This window comes from Oncorhynchus tshawytscha, linkage group LG07 (genome assembly GCF_018296145.1).
Source record: "Oncorhynchus tshawytscha isolate Ot180627B linkage group LG07, Otsh_v2.0, whole genome shotgun sequence".
NCBI lineage: Eukaryota > Metazoa > Chordata > Actinopteri > Salmoniformes > Salmonidae > Oncorhynchus > Oncorhynchus tshawytscha.
This window is the reverse complement of record NC_056435.1, coordinates 68,275,053-68,297,136: the sequence shown is the minus strand read 5'-3', so window position 1 is coordinate 68,297,136 and position 22,084 is coordinate 68,275,053. Positions and strand designations below refer to the sequence as shown.

Below are 22,084 nucleotides of genomic sequence, written 5' to 3'. Positions count from 1 at the left end.
AGTAGTTGAAGTGAGTAGGAAAAAAGTGTGTACGTATTCACATCTAAAATCACAGTTGATTCATGCGAACACAATATATACAATAAATTACTTTTAGAGTAATGAAAGGTTCTGTATTCCGTAAGAGTGACAGAAGTAGAACGTATCTCGCTAACTGTCCAGAATTGATGCAAAACACACAAAATAATCATCAAAATAATTAGGCAAAGTGAAATAAGTCACGTTTTTTGTATGTTTTTGTCTAGTTTTTCTATGTTTTAAAAACACATTTACATCAGAAAGTACAAGGCAGACAATTAATAATCACAATCTTTACATGGTTTGCCCTTTTGTAGCCTTATAAATACACCGTGTTGTCATGGTTATTTAAAGATAATAGAGAAGAGCCTGACAAGGTGGTCTGGAGGTAAAGACCTGCAATGATTTCAGAAATATTTTGTACCCCTATTTGTATGCCTCATTTGCAACTTGTGCCGCCATTGTACCCCCCAACCTAGATCCTACTGCAGTTTTCTATATTTACAAAGAACGACTGAAAAAATAAACACTTTCATGAGTTCATTCTTGCTTCCTATTCCACTCAACTGTCTCCATTTTTATTAATTTAACCTTTATTTTACATTGGCCCTGACTTGCCACAAAGTAAGACTGAACAACCGTTTATTCATATTAAATGATAGGCTACACATAATCAAATACTCTGTACCCAGTGCCCAGAACAGTGTGTCATTCTGCTGGATATACTCAATATACTAGACACAAATCAATTATAATGTGTGTGTTTGAAAGTCAATAGTGTATGGAATAATTGTTTGAGTAGAAAACAATAATGGAATTTCTACTGAAAAAAAAAAGTGTAAAGTGTTGGTCCCATGTTTCATGAGCTGAAATAAAAAATGCTAGACATTTTGCATAAGCTGATTTCTCTAATTTTGTTCACATCCATGTTAGTGAGCATTTATCCTTTGCCAAGATAATCCATCCACCTGACAGGTGTGGCATATCAAGAAGCTGATTAAACAGCATGATCATTACACAGGTGCCAAGCTGCCTCCACTGTTGTTGAGGACTATTTCTGTCTGTAATAAAGCAGTTTTGTGGGGGAAAACTTATTTTGATTGGCTTGGCCTGGTTCCCCAGTGGGAGGGTCTGACTGCCAAGTGGGTGGGCCTATGTCCTCCCAGGCCCACCCATGGCTGCACCCCTGCGCAGTCATCTAAAGTCCATAGATTAGGGCTTAATGAATTTAAGTTGACACATTTCCTTGTATGAACTGTAACGCAGCAAAAGCTTTGAAATTGTTGCATGTTGCGTTCATATTTTTGTTCAGTATATATATACAGTGGGGCAAAAAAGTATTTAGTCAGCCACCAATTGTGCAAGTTCTCCCACTTAAAAAGATGAGAGAGGCCTGTAATTTTCATCATAGGTACACTTCAAAGATGACAGATAAAATGAGGAAAAAAAATCCAGAAAATCACATAGTAGAATTTTTAATTAATTAATTTCCAAATTATGGTGGAAAATAAGTATTTGGTCAATAACAAAAGTTTATCTCAATACTTTGTTATATACCCTTTGTTGGCAATGACAAAGGTCAAACGTTTTCTGTAAGTCTATTATCTGTCATAGTTGAAGTGTACCTACGATGAAAATTACAGGCCTCTCTCATCTTTTTTAAGTGGGAGAACTTGCACAATTAGTGGCTGACTAAACACTTTTTTTGCCCCCTTGTGTATATATATGTGTGTGTATTTATAGAAATAAATCAAATACATTGAGAGAAGTCATAGGTCATAGGTCATAGGCATAACATGTTCCTTCTTCATATCCTCTGATCTTATTGAGATAAAATAATAATGAATGAAAGTATGCTATTATTATCTTTAAATTATTGACATTTATGATTTGAAAAGTTCAGCAACACAGCTCATAGAGATACATCAAGTGTTACAGCGGTTTGCGTTAGCCACGAACACCCGCTCAAATAAAACCACTTCTCCACACCACACATCCATCATTTCATTCAACCAGTTTGCAGTAGTGTTTCCGAGGTTTTTTGACCTTGTCATGTATATTATTTGCATACCCCAGTAGTGACTATATTAGTCCTCTATTATCAGAAGCCCATATTTTCTCCTCTCATATCACATCCTCCAACTCTTCAATCCTCTTACACTTAGACTGATGATTCATCTTAGTAGATCAGGAGTGGCAGGCCAGGAGGTGAAAGTGGGTGAGCCCTGCTGACGAGGGGACCCAGGTCAAAAGTAGGGGACTACAGTAGGGGACTACAGCTCTATAGGCTCTGGTCAAAAGTAGCACACATCATAGGGAATAGGTTGTCATTTAAGGGGCAGTGGGAGAGTGAGTGCACCTATTTGCCGACTAGACTATGTGAGGGGGCTGATTAAGGGGGCTGATTAAGGGGGCTGATTAAGGGGGCTGATTAAGTTTGATTGCTCTTAGGGGATTCAATCAAGTATCCCACCTCATTACAGGTTCCCCCTCGGTCTGTCCAAACCTGGAAGGAAAGCCAGCTGTTGTGTGTGTGTGTGTGTGTGTGTGTGTGTGTGTGTGTGTGTGTGTGTGTGTGTGTGTGTGTGTGTGTGTGTGTGTGTGTGTGTGTGTGTGTGTGTGTGTGTGTGTGTGTGTGTGTGTGTGTGTGTGTGTGTGTGTGTGTGTGTGTGTGTGTGTGTGTTTGTAAGTCCTTCTCACAGGACAATGGATAACCTTCTAGGTGCATTTTCAACACTTCCTTCTCTTGAGCTTGAGTTCCATCATCACAAAGAGTACAATCATCACATTACGGACACGAAACAGCCATAGACAGCCATAGACAGCCATAGACAGCCATAGACAGCCATAGACAGCCATAGACAGCCATAGAAAGCCATAGACAGCCATAGACAGCCATAGACAGCCATAGACAGCCATAGACAGCCATAGACAGCCATAGACAGCCATAGACAGCCATAGACAGCCATAGACAGCCATAGACAGCCATAGACAGGACAGTAGTAGTGTGTCACATTGCTTTTGACATGTTTCAAGTGTTAGATCATGTGTTCCGATATCATATACGTTCTCTATTAGCTACATATAAACATTAGGAAATCAATTCAATTCAGTCGATTCACTTCAAAATAAAAGTCCTTCTACATAAGGAGGCCTGCACCTATACCACATTACTTAGAGTAGTCTATACTGTATGTAGCCATGTCCCTTCTGAGACGAGGGGAAAGTACAGGATAGAACCCCCCCACTGTGAAGGAGAACATTAGGACATGAGAGCCACCGTCAAAAGAAAATACAAATAAGAAAACGTTCTCAAGATCGGATGGTTGAATTGAAGCCAGTCTACAGTATCTACACACACACACACACACACACACACACACACACACACACACACACACACACACACACACACACACACACACACACACACACACACACACACACACACACACACACACACACAAGAAACACACACACACACACACACACACACACACACACACACACACACACACACAGAAACACACACACACACACACACACACACACACACACACACACACACACACACACACACACACACACACACACACACACACACAGAACACACACACACACACACACACACACACACACACACACACAGAAACACACACACACACACACACACACACACACACACACACACACACAACACAGAAACACACACACACACACACACACACACACACTTCCTGTAACCGTCTCGTTAATAATAATGCCTCTTGAAAAAGGTCAATGGTCAATGGAAGCTGTCGTATCTCTATCAGCTACAAGTCCAACATTTTGTACTATGGTAATGATATACAATAATGTTAATAAAATTAAAACATGTATTTACACAGGTGAGAGAAAGACAGTCTTATAAATAATGAGAAACAAATACCACACTTCATGGTTATCAAATCTCCCCTTTCAACTATCCAAAACAACAGACCTTAGGCCTACTGTATTGAGAGAGAGAGAGAGAGAGAGAGAGAGAGAGAGAGAGAGAGAGAGGAGAGACAGAAAGAGACAGACAGGCAGAGAGACAGACATACAGACAGAGAGACAGACAGAAAGAGAGAGAGACACAGACAGACAGACAGACAGACAGAAAGAGAGAGAGACACAGACAGACAGACAGACAGACAGACAGACAGACAGACAGACAGACAGACAGACAGACAGACAGACAGACAGACAGACAGACAGACAGACAGACAGACAGAGAGACAGAAAGAGACAGATAGACAGAGAGAGAGAGAGAGACACACAGACAGACAGACAGAGAGACAGACAGAAAGGGAGAGAGACAGACAGAAAGAGAGAGACACAGACAGATAGACAGACAGACAGACAGACAGACAGACAGACAGACAGACAGAAACAGAAAGACAGACACAACATCTGAACAACAAGCTGGAAGAAGAAAGGAATTGGATGTGGAGCAGGCTCTGATCCAGGATCTGTGTCTCTGAAGCACCAGCAGTGTTGTCACAAAGCATATCAGAACACAAGGCAGATACAGGAGATAGTCATTGGATTGTCTCTCGAAGGAGGCAGGGAGGAGGATGCATACAGACATCTAAAAGCAGAATCAGCTGTACAATGTGATCAGCACTGAATAGTCAATACATATCAATGATTAGAAACAAGGATATATTTAGTTCGGTCTATTCTCTGCTCCTAGCATGCGTCAGGTAGTCCAGTGGGCAGTACTAGCCAGGGTTAAATCACTTATTTCACAGAATGGAACATGCACACATAAAAGTACCAAATAAAAAACTTAAACAAATCACACAATCATAATAATAGTTTTTTCTATAAATATCATCCATCTAAATGATGTTATTCCAATGTTCATGTCTTGCCAGATACAAGTGCACATGACTAAGCAGCTACAGCTACAGTGGCTTTAATGCCCTTGTCTTATCTTGCATATTGTTCTGTTTTTACATAGTCATCATCAAGTTATCATTTCCCCTCAGTCAATCCGTGATATAGGGATTCATGTATAAATAATCTAATATTAATATACTATTTATAATTATTTAACTACACATAATAATAAACTTGCACATTTTTTCATCTCCTCTAAAAATATACTTTTCTTTGTACTGTAGTGTGTAACATACTGCCAACTGAACGGAAAATAACCTTTTAATAAACCAACCAACCCAAAATAAAGACTTGAGCCTCTAAGACGTGACATCTTTGAAATGGCTTGCATTCACCAGCCAGGCAGTTATTCCCTAACCATAATGGATAATACGTCTTTCTAATGGCTGAGTGATCTGGCTGTGGCACAACTATAAAAGAGGACGACTGTGTAACGAAGCATTACAACACTATTTAAGCCTCTTACTGTCTGTCTGTCGAGGCAATTCCTCCTCCTCGTAAGGAGGAGGAAGTGTGTGTTTATCAAGAGGCGTGATCTGTTCTGATCTCTCTCTCTCTCTCTCTCTCTCTCTCTCTCAGCTAGTTGCATCGCTGAGTTTATTATTATTAAACCAAAACCATTTTAGTGCCCTATAAAAGGTAAGTTAATTAATAAACAATCATAATATAAAGACTACCACACCTCAAAAATAATACTAATCTATCCGAAGCCCAATACAACCCAAGAGTCTACTTAACCCATGTTCATTTCTTCATACAATACAAGTGTGAGTAGAATAAAACTAGTGGGTTTTGGCGCTGCAGAACTAAGTGCTAAAGTGCTGCTTCTCTAAAACTGAAAAAGGTCATAGGTCATGGTCTAGCAAGCTTTACTCTATCTCAGCATTGCTTCAATTAACAAAATTAATTAAATGTCTAGTAATTGGTTCTTAAATCCATGTTTTCCCTTTGTGCAATGATTTGGAACCTGCATGTGGAGCTGAACTATCAATAAATTAGAATTACTGTACAGATTCAAATGTTTCCTAAAGGTCTGTGTAAGTAATACGTGAGACAAGTTAGAGAACGGACATTCAAATAAGCACTCAAATGAAAAGACTGAGCCCCATACCACACACACACACACACACACACACACACACACACACACACACACACACACACACACACACACACACACACACACACACACACACACACACACACACACATTGGTTGTTTAGCAACAAAACCGATTTGTGCGCAACTATGGGGCAAAACAGACGGGCTTAAATTGTTAACAACATGTAAACTACAGTGAGCTCCAAAAGTATTGGGGGAGTGACATTTGTTGTAGTTGTTTTGGCTCTGTACTCCAGCACTTCGGATTTAAAATGATACAATGACTATGAGGTTAAAGTGCAGACTGTCAGCTGGGTATTTTCATCCATATCGGTTGAACCGTTTTACAAATTACAGCAGTTTTTGTACATAGTTCCCCCCCCATTTTAGTGGACCAAAAGTATTGGGAAAAATTCACTTATATGTGTATTGATTGAAGTAGTCCAAAGTCTAATATTTGGTACCATATTCGTATAGAAATGAATGGTAAATGATGTATTGTGTTATTTTGGAGTTACACATTGTAAATAAGAATAGATTATGTTTCTAAACACTTCTACATTCATGTGGATGTTACCATGATTATGGACAGTCCTGAATCAAACTTGAATTTTATCTTTATTTAACCTTTATTTAATTAGGCAAATCAGTTAAGAACACGTTCTTATTTTGCACCAAAAGTAAAACAAATATTAACGGGAGACTGTGATCAGACCATCATCTAATTGGCCTTCATAGAACTCTTGCAGGATTTCCACGTGGATGGGGATATTGGTCATTTAATCAAAGTCTATTGGATGACAATTTGTTCTTAACTATGACAAAATAATTCATTATTGACTATTTTCTGCACAACATTTTTTATTTTAATTGTATTTTATTTAACCTTTATTTAACAAGGCAAGTCAGTTAAGAACAAATTCTTATTTTACAATGACGGCCTACCCCGGCCAAGCCCCCAACTAGGACGATGCGCCGCCCTGAATGATTAATGATGAGTGAGAAAGTTTAAAATATCATACTTCCAAGAAAGACATGCTAAGCTCTTACTATTACAATAACAGGGGAGGATAGGCAGGTGTGGTGGTGGGTGGGTGGGTGATATCTGTGCATCTGTAACTTTCTCACTCATCATTATTCACGATTCATTCAGGATTATCCGTACTCATGGTCGAATCCACATTCATGTAGAAGTGTTTAGAAAACATATTCTATTCTTATTTACAATAAAACACAATATATTAATTACCATTCATTTATAATGGGGCACAAAATCATCTGAAACACAACCACAACAAACAGCTAATGCATCCAACATATTTGTCACAAGCTTGATGTACCCATTGCATGCTAGGAATATGGGACCAAATACTTAACTTGTTACTTTAATAAATAGATGTGAATTTGTACTTGTAGTCCCTTAAAATGGGGAGATTGTGTACATTGAGAAGCTGTAAGCACAGTTTACTATAAACTCATAGTCACTGTATCATTTTAAATCCAAAGTGCTGGACTACAGAGCCAAAAACAACAACAAACTGTGTCACTTTCCCAATGGGCCTCGACCAACCAAGTGCCAGTTCAGGAGAATGTAACATTACAGAACATTCAGATAGAAATATATTTCATGTAGAACATATATGATTGTCTGTCAGAAAGAATAAGGGGAAATCATGTGTGTCCACTCTATCTAATCTATTTCTATCTGAAACGTTCAGAATGTTTCACATCACTGTCTGAATACACCCCCAGGCCTTCTCTTCACTCTTCGGCGATGCCGTGCTCCCACGCCACTTTGGCCTGCTCTTCCTTAGAGGTGATGAGAGGCTGAGAGATCTTGCGTGGCATGGGCATGGGCCTGGCTGGTATACACCCCTCCTCCTCAGGAATACACCCCTCTCTCAGGTAGGGCTTGGGGGGCAGGGCAGGCGGAGGCTGGTGGCGGTAGTGGGGCAGGTTCTGGATGTTAAGGGTATGGGCCTCTGGGAGGACGGGGCTGATTGGAACCACGATATTGGTGATGAGCGGGGTGATCACCACAGGAGAGGAGTGGCTACGACAGGGAGGGGGCTTGGAGCCATCCAGGATCTCTGACTCAGAGACACTGTAGCGCACAGGCAGGTAGGAACCAGAGGGGGAGTCCATGCCCAGGTCCTCTCCATCCGTGGCCCAGGTAGTGTGTGCCATGCTGGGGGTGACGGAGACAGTGTCCAGGGCATCTGCTGGGTGTCTGGTTGTTCCGTGGGACTCTGTGGAACATGACTGGCCCACGAAGTTGCTCTCGCTCAGGGAGGAGACGCCGGAGGAGGCACTACCAGAGAGGGTAGAGTTACTGCCATCCAGGCCGGACTGGGACTGGGGACTGGTGGGCGAGGCAGGTATAGGGTGCAAGGCTGACTGTGGAGGAAAACAATGGGACAAAGGGTTACTCTTATAGATACATGACAGACATACTGATTTGCATTGCCCGTTTGTTGTGTGGCGTAAAAACAAGATGAAAACAACCAAGCACAGATATAAAGCAAACTAAAGCTAAACTCAAAGACCAATGTGTCAAGGAGGTGGTTGATGACGTAGCAGGTTGCAGCGTGGGAGGCACAGCTTGTCCCATGAATTAATCATATAAAATTGAGCATTAGCTGATGACTGCGAAAACAAACATTCTGGATACCATAGAGAACCTTGAACTATTTATGGATCAACATTCTTGAATAAGAATGAGATATAATTGAAGCGAACAAGAGAAGAGCTTTCCTCGAGCTCAGAGAGAAACTGAAGGGAAGCAGCCGTCTAACATTCCAAATGGAACATTGTAGGGGAAGGTTTTTATAACAACTATGAGAGAGAAGTTAAAACAACTGGATCTATTGTCTGGGCTACAGGGGAAGGTTTTTATAACAACTATGAGAGAGAAGTTAAAACAACTGGATCTATTGTCTGGGCTACAGGGGAAGGTTTTTATAACAACTATGAGAGAGAAGTTAAAACAACTGGATCTATTGCCTGGGCTACAGGGGAAGGTTTTTATAACAACTATGAGAGAGAAGTTAAAACAACTGGATCTATTGCCTGGGCTACAGAGGAAGGTTTTTATAACAACTATGAGAGAGAAGTTAAAACAACTGGATCTATTGCCTGGGCTACAGGGGAAGGTTTTTATAACAACTATGAGAGAGAAGTTAAAACAACTGGATCTATTGTCTGGGCTACAGGGGGAGGTTGAGGCCTTAAAAACAGGAATGGATTACAGTAATAAAATGATGGAAGAAATATGAGTGGAAAAAACAAGATATTAAAAAACTACCGTGGACTCCCTAAAAAACTACCGCAGACTCCCTTCGGAACTACCGTGGACTCCCTAAAAAACTACCGCGGACTCCCTTAGGAACTACCGCGGACTCCCTAAAAAACTACCGCAGACTCCCTAAAAAACTACCGCGGACTCCCTACAAAACTACCGTGGACTCCCTAAAAAACTACCGCAGACTCCCTAAAAAACAATGAAAGCCGAATGACTTGTTCTAAAGTGCAGAAGTATGAAGAATAATATTGTTATAATGGGAATAATGGAGGAGAAAAACTAAAATAGACAACGGAGGAAAAAGTCAAGGTGTTCATGAAACGTAATCTCAAAATGAAAATGGCCTTGTTACAACAGGATAGGGATCTGAAGAACACCCTGCTCTCTAATAATAAACAATATCTCCATGAAATAGTACAGACGACATGCCCAGTACCCCACTTTCAAAAGGCTCAGAGCAGAGAAGCAGAATGTTCGTCTAGTGGTCGAAGATTCCAACGTGGGAGAACGCCAAGTGTGTGCAAAGCCGTCAACAAGACAAAGGGTGGCTACTTTGAAGAAACTCAAATATATTTTGATTTGTTCAACATTTTTTTTTGGTTACTACTTGATTCCGTATGTGTTATTTCATAGGTTTGATGTCTTCACTATTATTCTACAATGTAGAAAATAATAGAAATATAGAAAAATCCTGGAATGAGTAGATGTGCCCAAACTTTTGACTGGTGCTGTATATGTAAAATGGTGGATGGGTTCATAAAAATAAATAAAAACACGAATGTGTCAAGAAACACAGTCACACATACAATACATGACATACACAATCAGACACGGAGCAACAAGCATCTCTACAGTTTTATAATACTCTACAGCCTAGTGTTCCTTTAGCCCTGCTCACTGATACTGAAGGTCTGAGAGGTGACTGGAGTAGAGGGGGGAACAGACCAGGCCAGACAAAACTGGAACAGGACAAAACTGGAACAGGACAAAACTGGAACAGGACAAAACTGGACCAGACATGGGTTCAAATACTATTTGAAATCACTTCATATGCTTTATCTGTGCTTGATTGAGACCAAAACTCATTAAAACAAAATGGTTTAACTTTATTTACACCAAAGAAAACAAGTGATAAACAACAATCCAGATAGAAACACATACTGCTAATAGAAACGATGTGTAGGTTGGAAGCCCGAGGGCTGATATGAAAACTATACACACTACATGAGTAAGACACCAAAACTGAAAACATTTGCAATCTCAAACTTCAGTCAGGCTAAAACAAAATCCTCAAAAGGATTTGAATATAGTACTTGAACCCAGGTCTGGACTGAACAGGTCAGGACGGGAGGCTACACTAGGCCAGGGCGGGTCAGGGAGGAGGGTACCTTTCGTAAAGAGGAGCGCGCAGGGAGAGCTGGAGGGAGGTCGCTGTTCTGGTGGTGGAAAGCATCAAAGTGCATGGAGAAGTGTCCTATAGAGGGAGACACACAGCAGGACAGAACAACGGATTGGTTGGAAAAATACAGAACTAAACCATAGAGAGAGGGGGTGGGGTGGGGGGTAGAAAGAGAAAGATCTGGAGAAGGATAAACAGGCTCTTGACTAGACTAGGCTACAGAACAGTCCCCTTGAGCGGATCAGGTAGGATCAGGGTTGGGGGGTAGATGGTGGGGATAGGATCAGATAGGATCAGAGTTGGTGGGTAGATGGTGGGGATAGGATCAGATAGGATCAGGGTTGGTGGGTAGATGGTGGGGATAAGATCAGGTAGGAACAGGGTTGATGGGTAGATGGTGGGGATATGATCAGGTAGGATCAGGGTTGGGGGTAGATGGTGGGGATAGGATCAGGTAGGATCGGGGTTGGGGGTAGATGGTGGGGATAGGATCAGGTAGGAACAGGGTTGGTGGGTAGATGGTGGGGATAGGATCAGGTAGGATCATGGGTTGGGGGTAGATGGTAGGGATAGGATCAGATAGGATCAGAGTTGGTGGGTAGATGGTGGGGATAGGATCAGGTAGGAACAGGGTTGGTGGGTAGATGGTGGGGATAGGATCAGGGTTGCTGGGTAGATGGTGGGGATAGGATCAGGTAGGATCAGGGTTGCTGGGTAGATGGTGGGGATAGGATCAGGGTTGGTGGGTAGATGGTGGGGATAGGATCAGGTAGGATCAGGGTTGCTGGGTAGATGGTGGGGATATGATCAGGTAGGACCAGGGTTGGTGGGTAGATGGTGGGGATAGGATCAGGTAGGATCAGAGTTGGTGGGTAGATGGTGGGGATAGGATCAGGTAGGATCAGGGTTGGTGGGTAGATGGTGGGGATAGGATCAGGTAGGAACAGGGTTGGTGGGTAGATGGTGGGGATAGGATCAGGGTTGGGGGTAGATGGTAGGGATAGGATCAGGGTTGGGGGATAGATGGTGGGGATAGGATCAGATGGTGGAGATAGGATCAGGGTTGGTAGGTAGATGGTGGAGATAGGATCAGGGTTGGTAGGTAGATGGTGGGGATAGGATCAGGGTTGGGGGTAGATGGTGGGGATAGAATCAGGTAGGATCAGGGTTGATAGGTAGATGGTGGGGATAGGATCAGGGTTGGGGGTAGACGGTGGGGATAGGATCAGGGCTGGGGGTAGATGGTGGGGATAGGATCAGGATTGGGGGTAGATGGTGGGGATAGGATCAGGATTGGTGGGTAGATGGTGGGGATAGGATCAGGATTGGTGGGTAGATGGTGGGGATAGGATCAGGATTGGTGGGTAGATGGTGGGGATAGGATCAGGGTTGATGGGTAGATGGTGGAGATAGGATCAGGGTTGGTGGGTAGATGGTGGAGATAGGATGGTGGGTAGATGGTGGGGGTATAATCAGGTAGGATCAGGGTTGGTAGGTAGATGGTGGGGATAGGATCAGGGTTGGTAGGTAGATGGTGGGGGTATAATCAGGTAGGATCAGGGTTGGTAGGTAGATGGTGGGGGTATAATCAGGTAGGATCAGGGTTGGTAGGTAGATGGTGGGGGTATAATCAGGTAGGATCAGGGTTGGTAGGTAGATGGTGGGGGTATAATCAGGTAGGATCAGGGTTGGTAGGTAGATGGTGGGGGTATAATCAGGTAGGATCAGGGTTGGTAGGTAGATGGTGGGGGTATAATCAGGTAGGATCAGGGTTGGTAGGTAGATGGTGGGGGTATAATCAGGTAGGATCAGGGTTGGTAGGTAGATGGTGGGGGTATAATCAGGTAGAATCAGGGTTGATCAGATGGTGGGGGTATAATCAGGTAGGTCAGGGTTGATGGGTAGATGGTGGGGGTATAATCAGGTAGGATCAGGGTTGGTAGGTAGATGGTGGGGGTATAATCAGGTAGGATCAGGGTTGGTAGGTAGATGGTGGGGTATAATCAGGTAGGATCAGGGTTGGTAGGTAGATGGTGGGGGTATAATCAGGTAGGATCAGGGTTGGTAGGTAGATGGTGGGGGTATAATCAGGTAGGATCAGGGTTGGTAGGTAGATGGTGGGGATAGGATCAGGTAGAATCAGGGTTGGTAGGTAGATGGTGGGGATAGGATCAGGTAGGATCAGGGTTGGTAGGTAGATGGTGGGGGTATAATCAGGTAGGATCAGGGTTGGTAGGTAGATGGTGGGGGTATAATCAGGTAGGCTCAGGGTTGATGGGTAGATGGTGGGGGTATAATCAGATAGGATCAGGGTTGATGGGTAGATGGTGGGGGTATAATCAGGTGGGATCAGGGTTGGTAGGTAGATGGTGGGGTATAATCAGGTAGGATCAGGGTTGGTAGGTAGATGGTGGGGGTATAATCAGGTAGGATCAGGGTTGGTAGGTAGATGGTGGGGTATAATCAGGTAGGATCAGGGTTGGTAGGTAGATGGTGGGGTATAATCAGGTAGGATCAGGGTTGGTAGGTAGATGGTGGGGATAGGATCAGGTAGGATCAGGGTTGGTAGGTAGATGGTGGGGGTATAATCAGGTAGGATCAGGGTTGGTAGGTAGATGGTGGGGTATAATCAGGTAGGATCAGGGTTTGTAGGTAGATGGTGGGGATAGGATCAGGTAGGATCAGGGGTTGGTAGGTAGATGGTGGGGGTATAATCGGGTAGGATCAGGGTTGGTAGGTAGATGGTGGGGGTATAATCAGGTAGGATCAGGGTTGGTAGGTAGATGGTGGGGGTATAATCAGGTAGGATCAGGGTTGGTAGGTAGATGGTGGGGATAGGATCAGGGTTGGTAGGTAGATGGTGGGGTATAATCAGGTAGGATCAGGGTTGGTAGGTAGATGGTGGGGGTATAATCAGGTAGAATCAGGGTTGGTAGGTAGATGGTGGGGGTATAATCAGGTAGGATCAGGGTTGGTAGGTAGATGGTGAGGGTATAATCAGGTAGGATCAGGGTTGATGGGTAGATGGTGGGGGTATAATCAGGTAGGATCAGGGTTGATGGGTAGATGGTGGGGGTATAATCAGGTAGGATCAGGGTTGATGGGTAGATGGTGGGGGTATAATCAGATAGGATTAGGGTTGATGGGTAGATGGTGGGGGTATAATCAGGTAGGATCAGGGTTGATGGGTAGATGGTGGGGGTATAATCAGGTAGGATCAGGGTTGATGGGTAGATGGTGGGGGTATAATCAGGTAGGATCAGGGTCGATGGGTAGATGGTGGGGATAGAATCAGGTAGGAAATGTGCATAGCGTTTAAATACACTAATTATGCTAAATTAGCGTTGTTGGCTAATTCACTTGCCGCTCATCATCAGCATCTACCAACCTTGCTGTACTACTGGACAGGATGAAACAGGACTGGTTGTCTATAAACGGTCATACAGGGATAAAGGAGAGCTACACTGACACTGAGATCAATGTTGGAAAGGGGTACAGTTGAATAACTCCTTGAGGATCGATTGGAATCAGATGTTCCCATAAAACAAACACAAAATGCCACCAAATTGCACTAAACTGCACCATCAACGCCAACCAGGGTTGGGGTCAATTGAATTCAATTGAATTCCATTTAAATTAAATTCAAAACCAGTTACATTCAATTCAATTCCATTTAAATTAAATTCAAAACAAGTTACATTCAATTCAATTCCATTTAAATTAATTTCAATTCCATTTAAATTCAATTCAATTCCATTTAAATTCAATTCAATTCCATTTAAATTCAATTCAAAACAAGTTACATTCAATTCAATTCCATTTAAATTAATTTCAATTCCATTTAAATTCAATTCAATTCCATTTAAATTCAATTCAATTCCATTTAAATTCAGGAAGTACACTGACATTACAGTTGCAGTGGAATTGAAACAATATGCACCTGTCAGTGCTTTAAAAACATATATATATATTTCTCCGTTATTTTACCAGGTAAGTTGACTGAGAACACGTTCTCATTTGCAGCAATGACCTGGGGAATAGTTACAGGGGAGAGGAGGGGGTTGAATGAGCCAATTGTAAACTGGGGATTATTAGGTGACCGTGATGGTTTGAGGGCCAGATTGGGAATTTAGCCAGGACACCAGGGTTAACACCCCTACTCTTACGATAAGTGCCATGGGATCTTTAATGACCTCAGAGAGGCATTGTGCTGATCACAAAGGTCATGTCATGGTTAACAACAGAATATTATGGTTACCATCACATCACATACACACACATACAGTAAATTACCACTTACACACAAACCAATATTTGACCCCAAAAAACACTGGACCATGTTCCCAACATTAAGAAATAGTGGGAATACACTACATGACCAAAAGTATGTGGACACCTGATCGTCAAACATATCATTTCAAAAATCATGGCCATTAATATAGAGTTGGTCCCCTCTTTGCTGCTATAACAGTCTCCACTCTTCTGGGAAGGCTTTCCACTAGATGTTGGAACATTGCTGCTACACTAGCCTCCACTCTTCTGGGAAGGCTTTCCACTCGATGTTGGAACATTGCTGCTATAACAGCCTCCACTCTTCTGGGAAGGCTTTCCACTAGATGTTGGAACATTGCTGCAGGGACTTGCTTCCATTCAGCCACAAGAGCATTAGTGAGGTCGGGCACTAATGTTAGGCGATTAGGTCTGGCTCGCAGTCGGCATTTCAACTCATCCCAAAGGTGTTCGATGGGGTTGAGGTCAGGGCTTCGTGCAGGCCAGTCAAGTTCTTCCACACCGATCTCGACAAACCATTTCTGTATGGACCTCGCTTTATGCACGGGGGCATTGTCATACTGAAACAGGAAATGTTTCCCACACTGTTGCCACAAAGTTGGAACCCTAGAATGTATGCTGTAGCATTACGATTTCCCTTCACTGGAACTAGGGGGCCTAGACGAACCATGAAAAAAAGATCCAGATCATTAATCCTCATCACTATGCATTGGGGCAGGTGACAATTTCGGACTGCAGATGGTGAAGCATGATTGATCACTCAAGATAACACGTTTCCACTGCTCCAGAGTCTTGGCATTGCACATGGTGATCTTAGGCTTGTGTGCAGCTGCTCGGCCATGGAAACCAATTTCATGAAGTTCCCGGCGAACAGCTCTTGTAGTGAGTGTTGCAAACGAGGACAGATGATTTTTTACACGCTACGTGTTCTGTGAGCTTGTGTGGCCTCCCACTTTGCGGCTGATGTTGCACCTAGTCGTTTCCACTTCACAATACCAGTACTTACAAGTGACCGTAGCAGCTCTTGCAGGGTAGAAATTTGACAAACTGACTTGTTGGAAAGGTGACATCATATTCTATGAAGGTGCCACGTTGAAAGTCACTGAGCTCTTCAGTCCTGGGCCATTCTATGGCCGATGTTTGTCTATGGAGATTGCATGGCGGTGTGCTCGATTTTATACACCTGTCAGCAACGGGTGGTGACTGAAATAGCGAAAATCCACTAATTTGACGGGGTGTCCACATACTTTTGTATACATAGAGATGATTGAAAAATATCTCAACAACCCTTTCACTAGTGTTCTGCCTCAGTGTAACTATATAATGGATGTTGAATAAAGATATGCCGTGTGATGTGTGTAATTTCCTTCTTTATTCCAGTGTTTGTTGTTATCTATAGGGGTCTGGCATGCCAACGTAAGGCACAACACAACGCAAAAACATTCGACTGTATTCTGATAGAGATCAGTTGTTGGTCGAACCATCTGCTTTCTGAGCATGGGATGTGGTTCACCAAAAACCCCTCTGTTGCACATGTATTGTACTCACCGTGGGGCAGGCTGCGGGGCGGGACAGGCGGGGCCATCACACTCCCAACGTGGGCGGACAGGAACGGCAACACCTCTCTGGTACCACTGTCCAGACTCCAGCTGCTAGGAGTGGTCAGGACTGGAGGGGAGAGAGGTAATGTATATACTCCACTCTACTGTTAATACCAACAGTAAGCTACTAGGAGTGGTCAGGAACCGGAGAGGGAGAGAGGTAATGTATATACTCCACTCTACTGTTCATACTAACAGTAAGCTACTAGGAGTGGTCAGGACCCGAGAGGGAGAGAGGTAATGTATATACTCCACTCTACTGTTCATACTAACAGTAAGCTACTAGGAGTGGTCAGGACTGGAGAGGGAGAGAGGTAATGTATATACTCCACTCTACTGTTAATACCAACAGTAAGCTACTAGGAGTGGTCAGGACTGGAGGGGAGAGAGGTAATGTATATACTCCACTCTACTGTTCATACTAACAGTAAGTTACTAGGAGTGGTCAGGAACCGGAGAGGGAGAGACCAGATGTTAACACAACCACTCCACTCTACACTCAGCAACAGTTCATTTGGCTTTCTGATTCATAAGGTGTTTAATGTTTAATTCATGTAATAGTACCTTCAGTATTGGCAGATTCGTCATCATGAAGATTATCAGTGTAATCAACATCATCATCACTACAATCAACTTAATCATCATTACTGTTTTGATTTTTGCATGATTTAAGAAAGCAATGTTAGTTATATTAGTGTGGTCAATGTACTGTATTTGGTGGGGGGGTTCATAGGTATCGTTCAAATGGTTTATGTTGACTTACAGGAACGACCAATTACACATCAGTATACCAGACCGTAAGGGAGAACGACCAATTACACATCAGTATACCAGACCGTAAGGGAGAACAACCAATTACACATCAGTATACCACTGTAAGGGAGAACAACCAATTACACATCAGTATACCACTGTAAGGGAGAACAACCAATTACACATCAGTATACCACTGTAAGGGAGAAATGTACAAGAGATGGTCACTACTTTCAATAAGGAAAAGGGCTTTAGTTATAACAACAGGCTGGTGCTGACTGACGGAGCAGTTCTCTACTAATGACCTACAGTGGGACATCTAAAGACAGAAGATGAAGTTGATTTTAAACTAGCTGAAGTATTAGGAGGGTCTGTGAACGGACCACTAACTGGCTGAAGTATTAGGAGGGTCTGTGAACGGACCACTAACTGGCTGAAGTATTAGGAGGGTCTGTGAACGGACCACTAACTGGCTGAAGTATTAGGAGGGTCTGTGAACTGACTGACGGAGACACTAACTGAAGCTGAAGTATTAGGAGGGTCTGTGAAGGACCACTAACTGGCTGAAGTATTAGGAGGGTCTGTGAACGGACCACTAACTGGCTGAAGTATTAGGAGGGTCTGTGAACGGACCACTAACTGGCTGAAGTATTAGGAGGGTCTGTGAACGGACCACTAACTGGCTGAAGTATTAGGAGGGTCTGTGAACGGACCACTAACTGGCTGAACAGATAAAACAGAGTACTAGCTTATGTTCTCAACGGGATTGAAAAAGACCAAAAACATGGGGTAAATTAGGACAGACTTCCACCCTTTTAACATACTGAGTCCAGGCAAAACAAGCTGTACTGAGCTGGCCTGGTTACATATCCACTACTGAGTCCAGCCAAACCAAGCTGTACTGGCCTGGTTACATATCCACTACTGAGTCCAGCCAAACCAAGCTGTACTGGCCTGGTTACGTATCTACTACTGAGTCCAGCCAAACCAAGCTGTACTGGCCTGGTTACGTATCCACTACTTAGTCCAGCCAAACCAAGCTGTACTGGCCTTGCCTGGTTACATATCCACTACTGAGTCCAGCCAAACCAAGCTGTACTGGCCTGGTTACGTATCTACTACTGAGTCCAGGCAAACCAAGCTGTACTGGCCTGGTTGAAAATAAAATATCTACTACTGAGTCCAGGCAAACCAAGCTGTACTGGCCTGGTTATGGAGTATCTACTACTGAGTCCAGGCAAACCAAGCTGTACTGGCCTGGTTAAGTATCTACTACTGAGTCCAGGCAAACCAAGCTGTACTGACCTGACCTGGTTACGTATCCACCATACAGTAGTGAAAATAACATATCTCAGCCAGTACAGTATAGTTTGGGCATGGAGAACATTATAGTTTGGGCATGGAGAACAGTATAGTTTGGGCATGGAGAACAGTATAGTTTGGGCATGGAGAACATTATAGTTTGGGCATGGAGAACAGTATAGTTTGGGCATATAGTTTGGGCATGGAGAACAGTATAGTTTGGGCATGGAGAACATTATAGTTTGGGCATGGAGAACATTATAGTTTGGGCATGGAGAACAGTATAGTTTGGGCATGGAGAACATTATAGTTTGGGCATGGAGAACATTATAGTTTGGGCATGGAGAACATTATAGTTTGGGCATGGAGAACATTATAGTTTGGGCATGGAGAACATTATAGTTTGGGCATGGAGAACAGTATAGTTTGGGCATGGAGAACATTATAGTTTGGAGAACATTATAGTTTGGGCATGGAGAACAGTATAGTTTGGGCATGGAGAACATTATAGTTTGGGCATGGAGAACATTATAGTTTGGGCATGGAGAACATTATAGTTTGGGCATGGAGAACAGTATAGTTTGGGCATGGAGAACAGTATAGTTTGGGCATGGAGAACAGTATAGTTTGGGCATGGAGAACATTATAGTATTGGGCATGGAGAACAGTATAGCATTATAGTTTGGGCATGGAGAACAGTATAGTTTGGGCATGGAGAACATTATAGTTTGGGCATGGAGAACAGTATAGTTTGGGCATGGAGAACAGTATAGATTTGGGCATGGAGAACATTATAGTTTGGGCAGTTTGGGAGAACATTATAGTTTGGGCATGGAGAACAGTATAGTTTGGGCATGGAGAACAGTATAGTTTGGGCATGGAGAACAGTATAGTATAGTTTGGGCATGGAGAACAGTATAGTTTGGGCATGGAGAACATTATAGTTTGGGCATGGAGAACAGTATAGTTTGGGCATGGAGAACAGTATAGTTTGGGCATGGAGAACAGTATAGTTTGGGCATGGAGAACAGTATAGTTTGGGCATGGAGAACAGTATAGTTTGGGCATGGAGAACAGTATAGTTTGGGCATGGAGAACAGTATAGTTTGGGCATGGAGAACATTATAGTTTGGGCATGGAGAACAGTATAGTTTATAGTATAGTTTGGGCATGGAGAACAGTATAGTTTGGGCATGGAGAACAGTATAGTTTGGGCATGGAGAACAGTATAGTTTGGGCATGGAGAACAGTATAGTTTGGGCATGGAGAACATTATAGTTTGGGCATGGAGAACAGTATAGTTTGGGCATGGAGAACAGTATAGTTTGGGCATGGAGAACAGTATAGTTTGGGCATGGAGAACATTATAGTTTGGGCATGGAGAACAGTATAGTTTGGGCATGGAGAACAGTATAGTTTGGGCATGGAGAACAGTATAGTTTGGGCATGGAGAACAGTATAGTTTGGGCATGGAGAACATTATAGTTTGGGCATGGAGAACATTATAGTTTGGGCATGGAGAACAGAGTGAATCAGGCAATAAAAGGAAAGGTGAAACAGACCATAAAAGAGACTACATGAGACTATAACAGACAATAACAGACTGTATGAGACTATAGGAGACTATAACAGACTATAACAGACTATAACAGACTACAACAGACTACAACAGACTACAACAGGAGGAGACTATATCAGACTATAGGAGACTATAACAGACTATAGGAGACTATAACAGACTATAACAGCCTATATCAGCCTATAACAGACAATAGAAGACTATATCAGACTATATGAGACTATAGGAGACTATAACAGCCTATATCATACTATAGGAGCCTATAACAGACTGTAACAGACTGTAACAGACTATAGGAAACTATAACAGACTATAAAAGACTATAACAGACTATAGGAAACTATAAAACACTATAACACACTATAACAGACTATAGGAAACTATAACACACTATAACAGACTATAGGAGACTATATCAGACTATAGGAGACTATATCAGACTATATCAGACTATAGGATACTATAGGAAACTATATCAGACTACAGGATACTATAGGAGACTATATCAGACTATAGGAGACTATAGGAGACTATATCAGAATATAGGAGACTATATCAGACTATAGGAGACTATATCAGACTATAGGAGGCTATAGGAGGCTATAACAGACTATAGGAGACTATATCAGACTATAGGAGACTATATCAGACTATAGGTGACTATATCAGACTATAGGTGACTATATCAGACTATAGGAGACTATATCAGACTATATGAGATTATAGGAGACTATATCAGACTATATCAGACTATAGGAGACTATACCAGACTATAGGAGACTATATCAGACTATAGGAGACTATAACAGACTATATCAGACTATAGGAGACTATAGGAGACTATATCAGACTATATCAGACTATATCAGACTATATCAGACTATAAGACACTGTAGGAGACTATATAATACTAACAGACTGTGACAGACTATAGGATACTACATCAGACTGTAACAGACTATAGGAGACTACAGGAGACAATATCAGACTGTAACAGACTATAGGAGACTATAACAGACTATAACAGACAATAGGACACGGAAACAGACTATAACAGAATATAGGAGATTATGACTATAACAGACTATAACAGACTATAGGAGACTGAAACACACTATAACAGACTGAAAGGCAACATACTGAGATGATAGCTAGGTCTACAGTACCTTTCTCTGCCACAGACAGGTTAGGGTCGCTGCAGGGCTTGCATGGACCAATCACCTGGTGGAACAACGCTCGCTGGAAGTTGGTTGGCTGGAGAAACAGAAAAGACATATCAGTCAACCAATAAATGTATCAATCAAATGTATTTATAAAGACTAACATCAGCAGTCACAAAGTGCTTGTACAGTAACATGGCCTAAAGGAAAAGCACAGAGGCCAGGCAATACTACCTAGAGGGAAGAAACCTAGAGAGGAACCAGGCTCAGATAGGAGGTAATACTACCTAGAGGGAAGAAACCTAGAGAGGAACCAGGCTCAGATAGGAGGTAATACTACCTAGAGGGAAGAAACCTAGAGAGGAACCAGGCTCAGATAGGAGGTAATACTACCTAGAGGGAATAAACCTAGAGAGTAACCAGGCTCAGATAGGAGGTAATACTATCTAGAGGGAAGAAACCTAGAGAGGAACCAGGCTCAGATAGAAGGCAATACTACCTAGAGGGAAGAAACCTAGAGAGGAACCAGGCTCAGATAGGAGGTAATACTATCTAGAAGGAAGAAAAGGAAGAAACCTAGAGAAGAACCAGGCTCAGATAGGAACCAGGCTCAGATAATACTACCTAGAGAGGAACCAGGCTCAGATAGGAGGCAAT

General features: G+C 42.6%; 1 protein-coding gene across 2 annotated transcripts in view; it reads right to left on the bottom strand.

Annotated features, from left to right (window-relative positions):
- Positions 1 to 7,003: 7,003 nt before the first annotated feature.
- The window catches only part of dock3 (dedicator of cytokinesis 3), a 427,692-nt gene continuing 412,611 nt past the window's right edge, over positions 7,004 to 22,084 (bottom strand). For both annotated transcript variants that reach the window (XM_042324863.1, XM_042324864.1), the window contains 4 exons: positions 21,434 to 21,521; positions 16,581 to 16,700; positions 10,732 to 10,817; positions 7,004 to 8,439 (listed from right to left, as the gene is read on the bottom strand). In XM_042324863.1, coding sequence (XP_042180797.1) covers positions 7,804 to 8,439; positions 10,732 to 10,817; positions 16,581 to 16,700; positions 21,434 to 21,521 — 930 coding nt within the window. In that variant the 3' untranslated portion in view covers positions 7,004 to 7,803. The remainder of the gene's footprint in view (positions 8,440 to 10,731; positions 10,818 to 16,580; positions 16,701 to 21,433; positions 21,522 to 22,084) is intronic.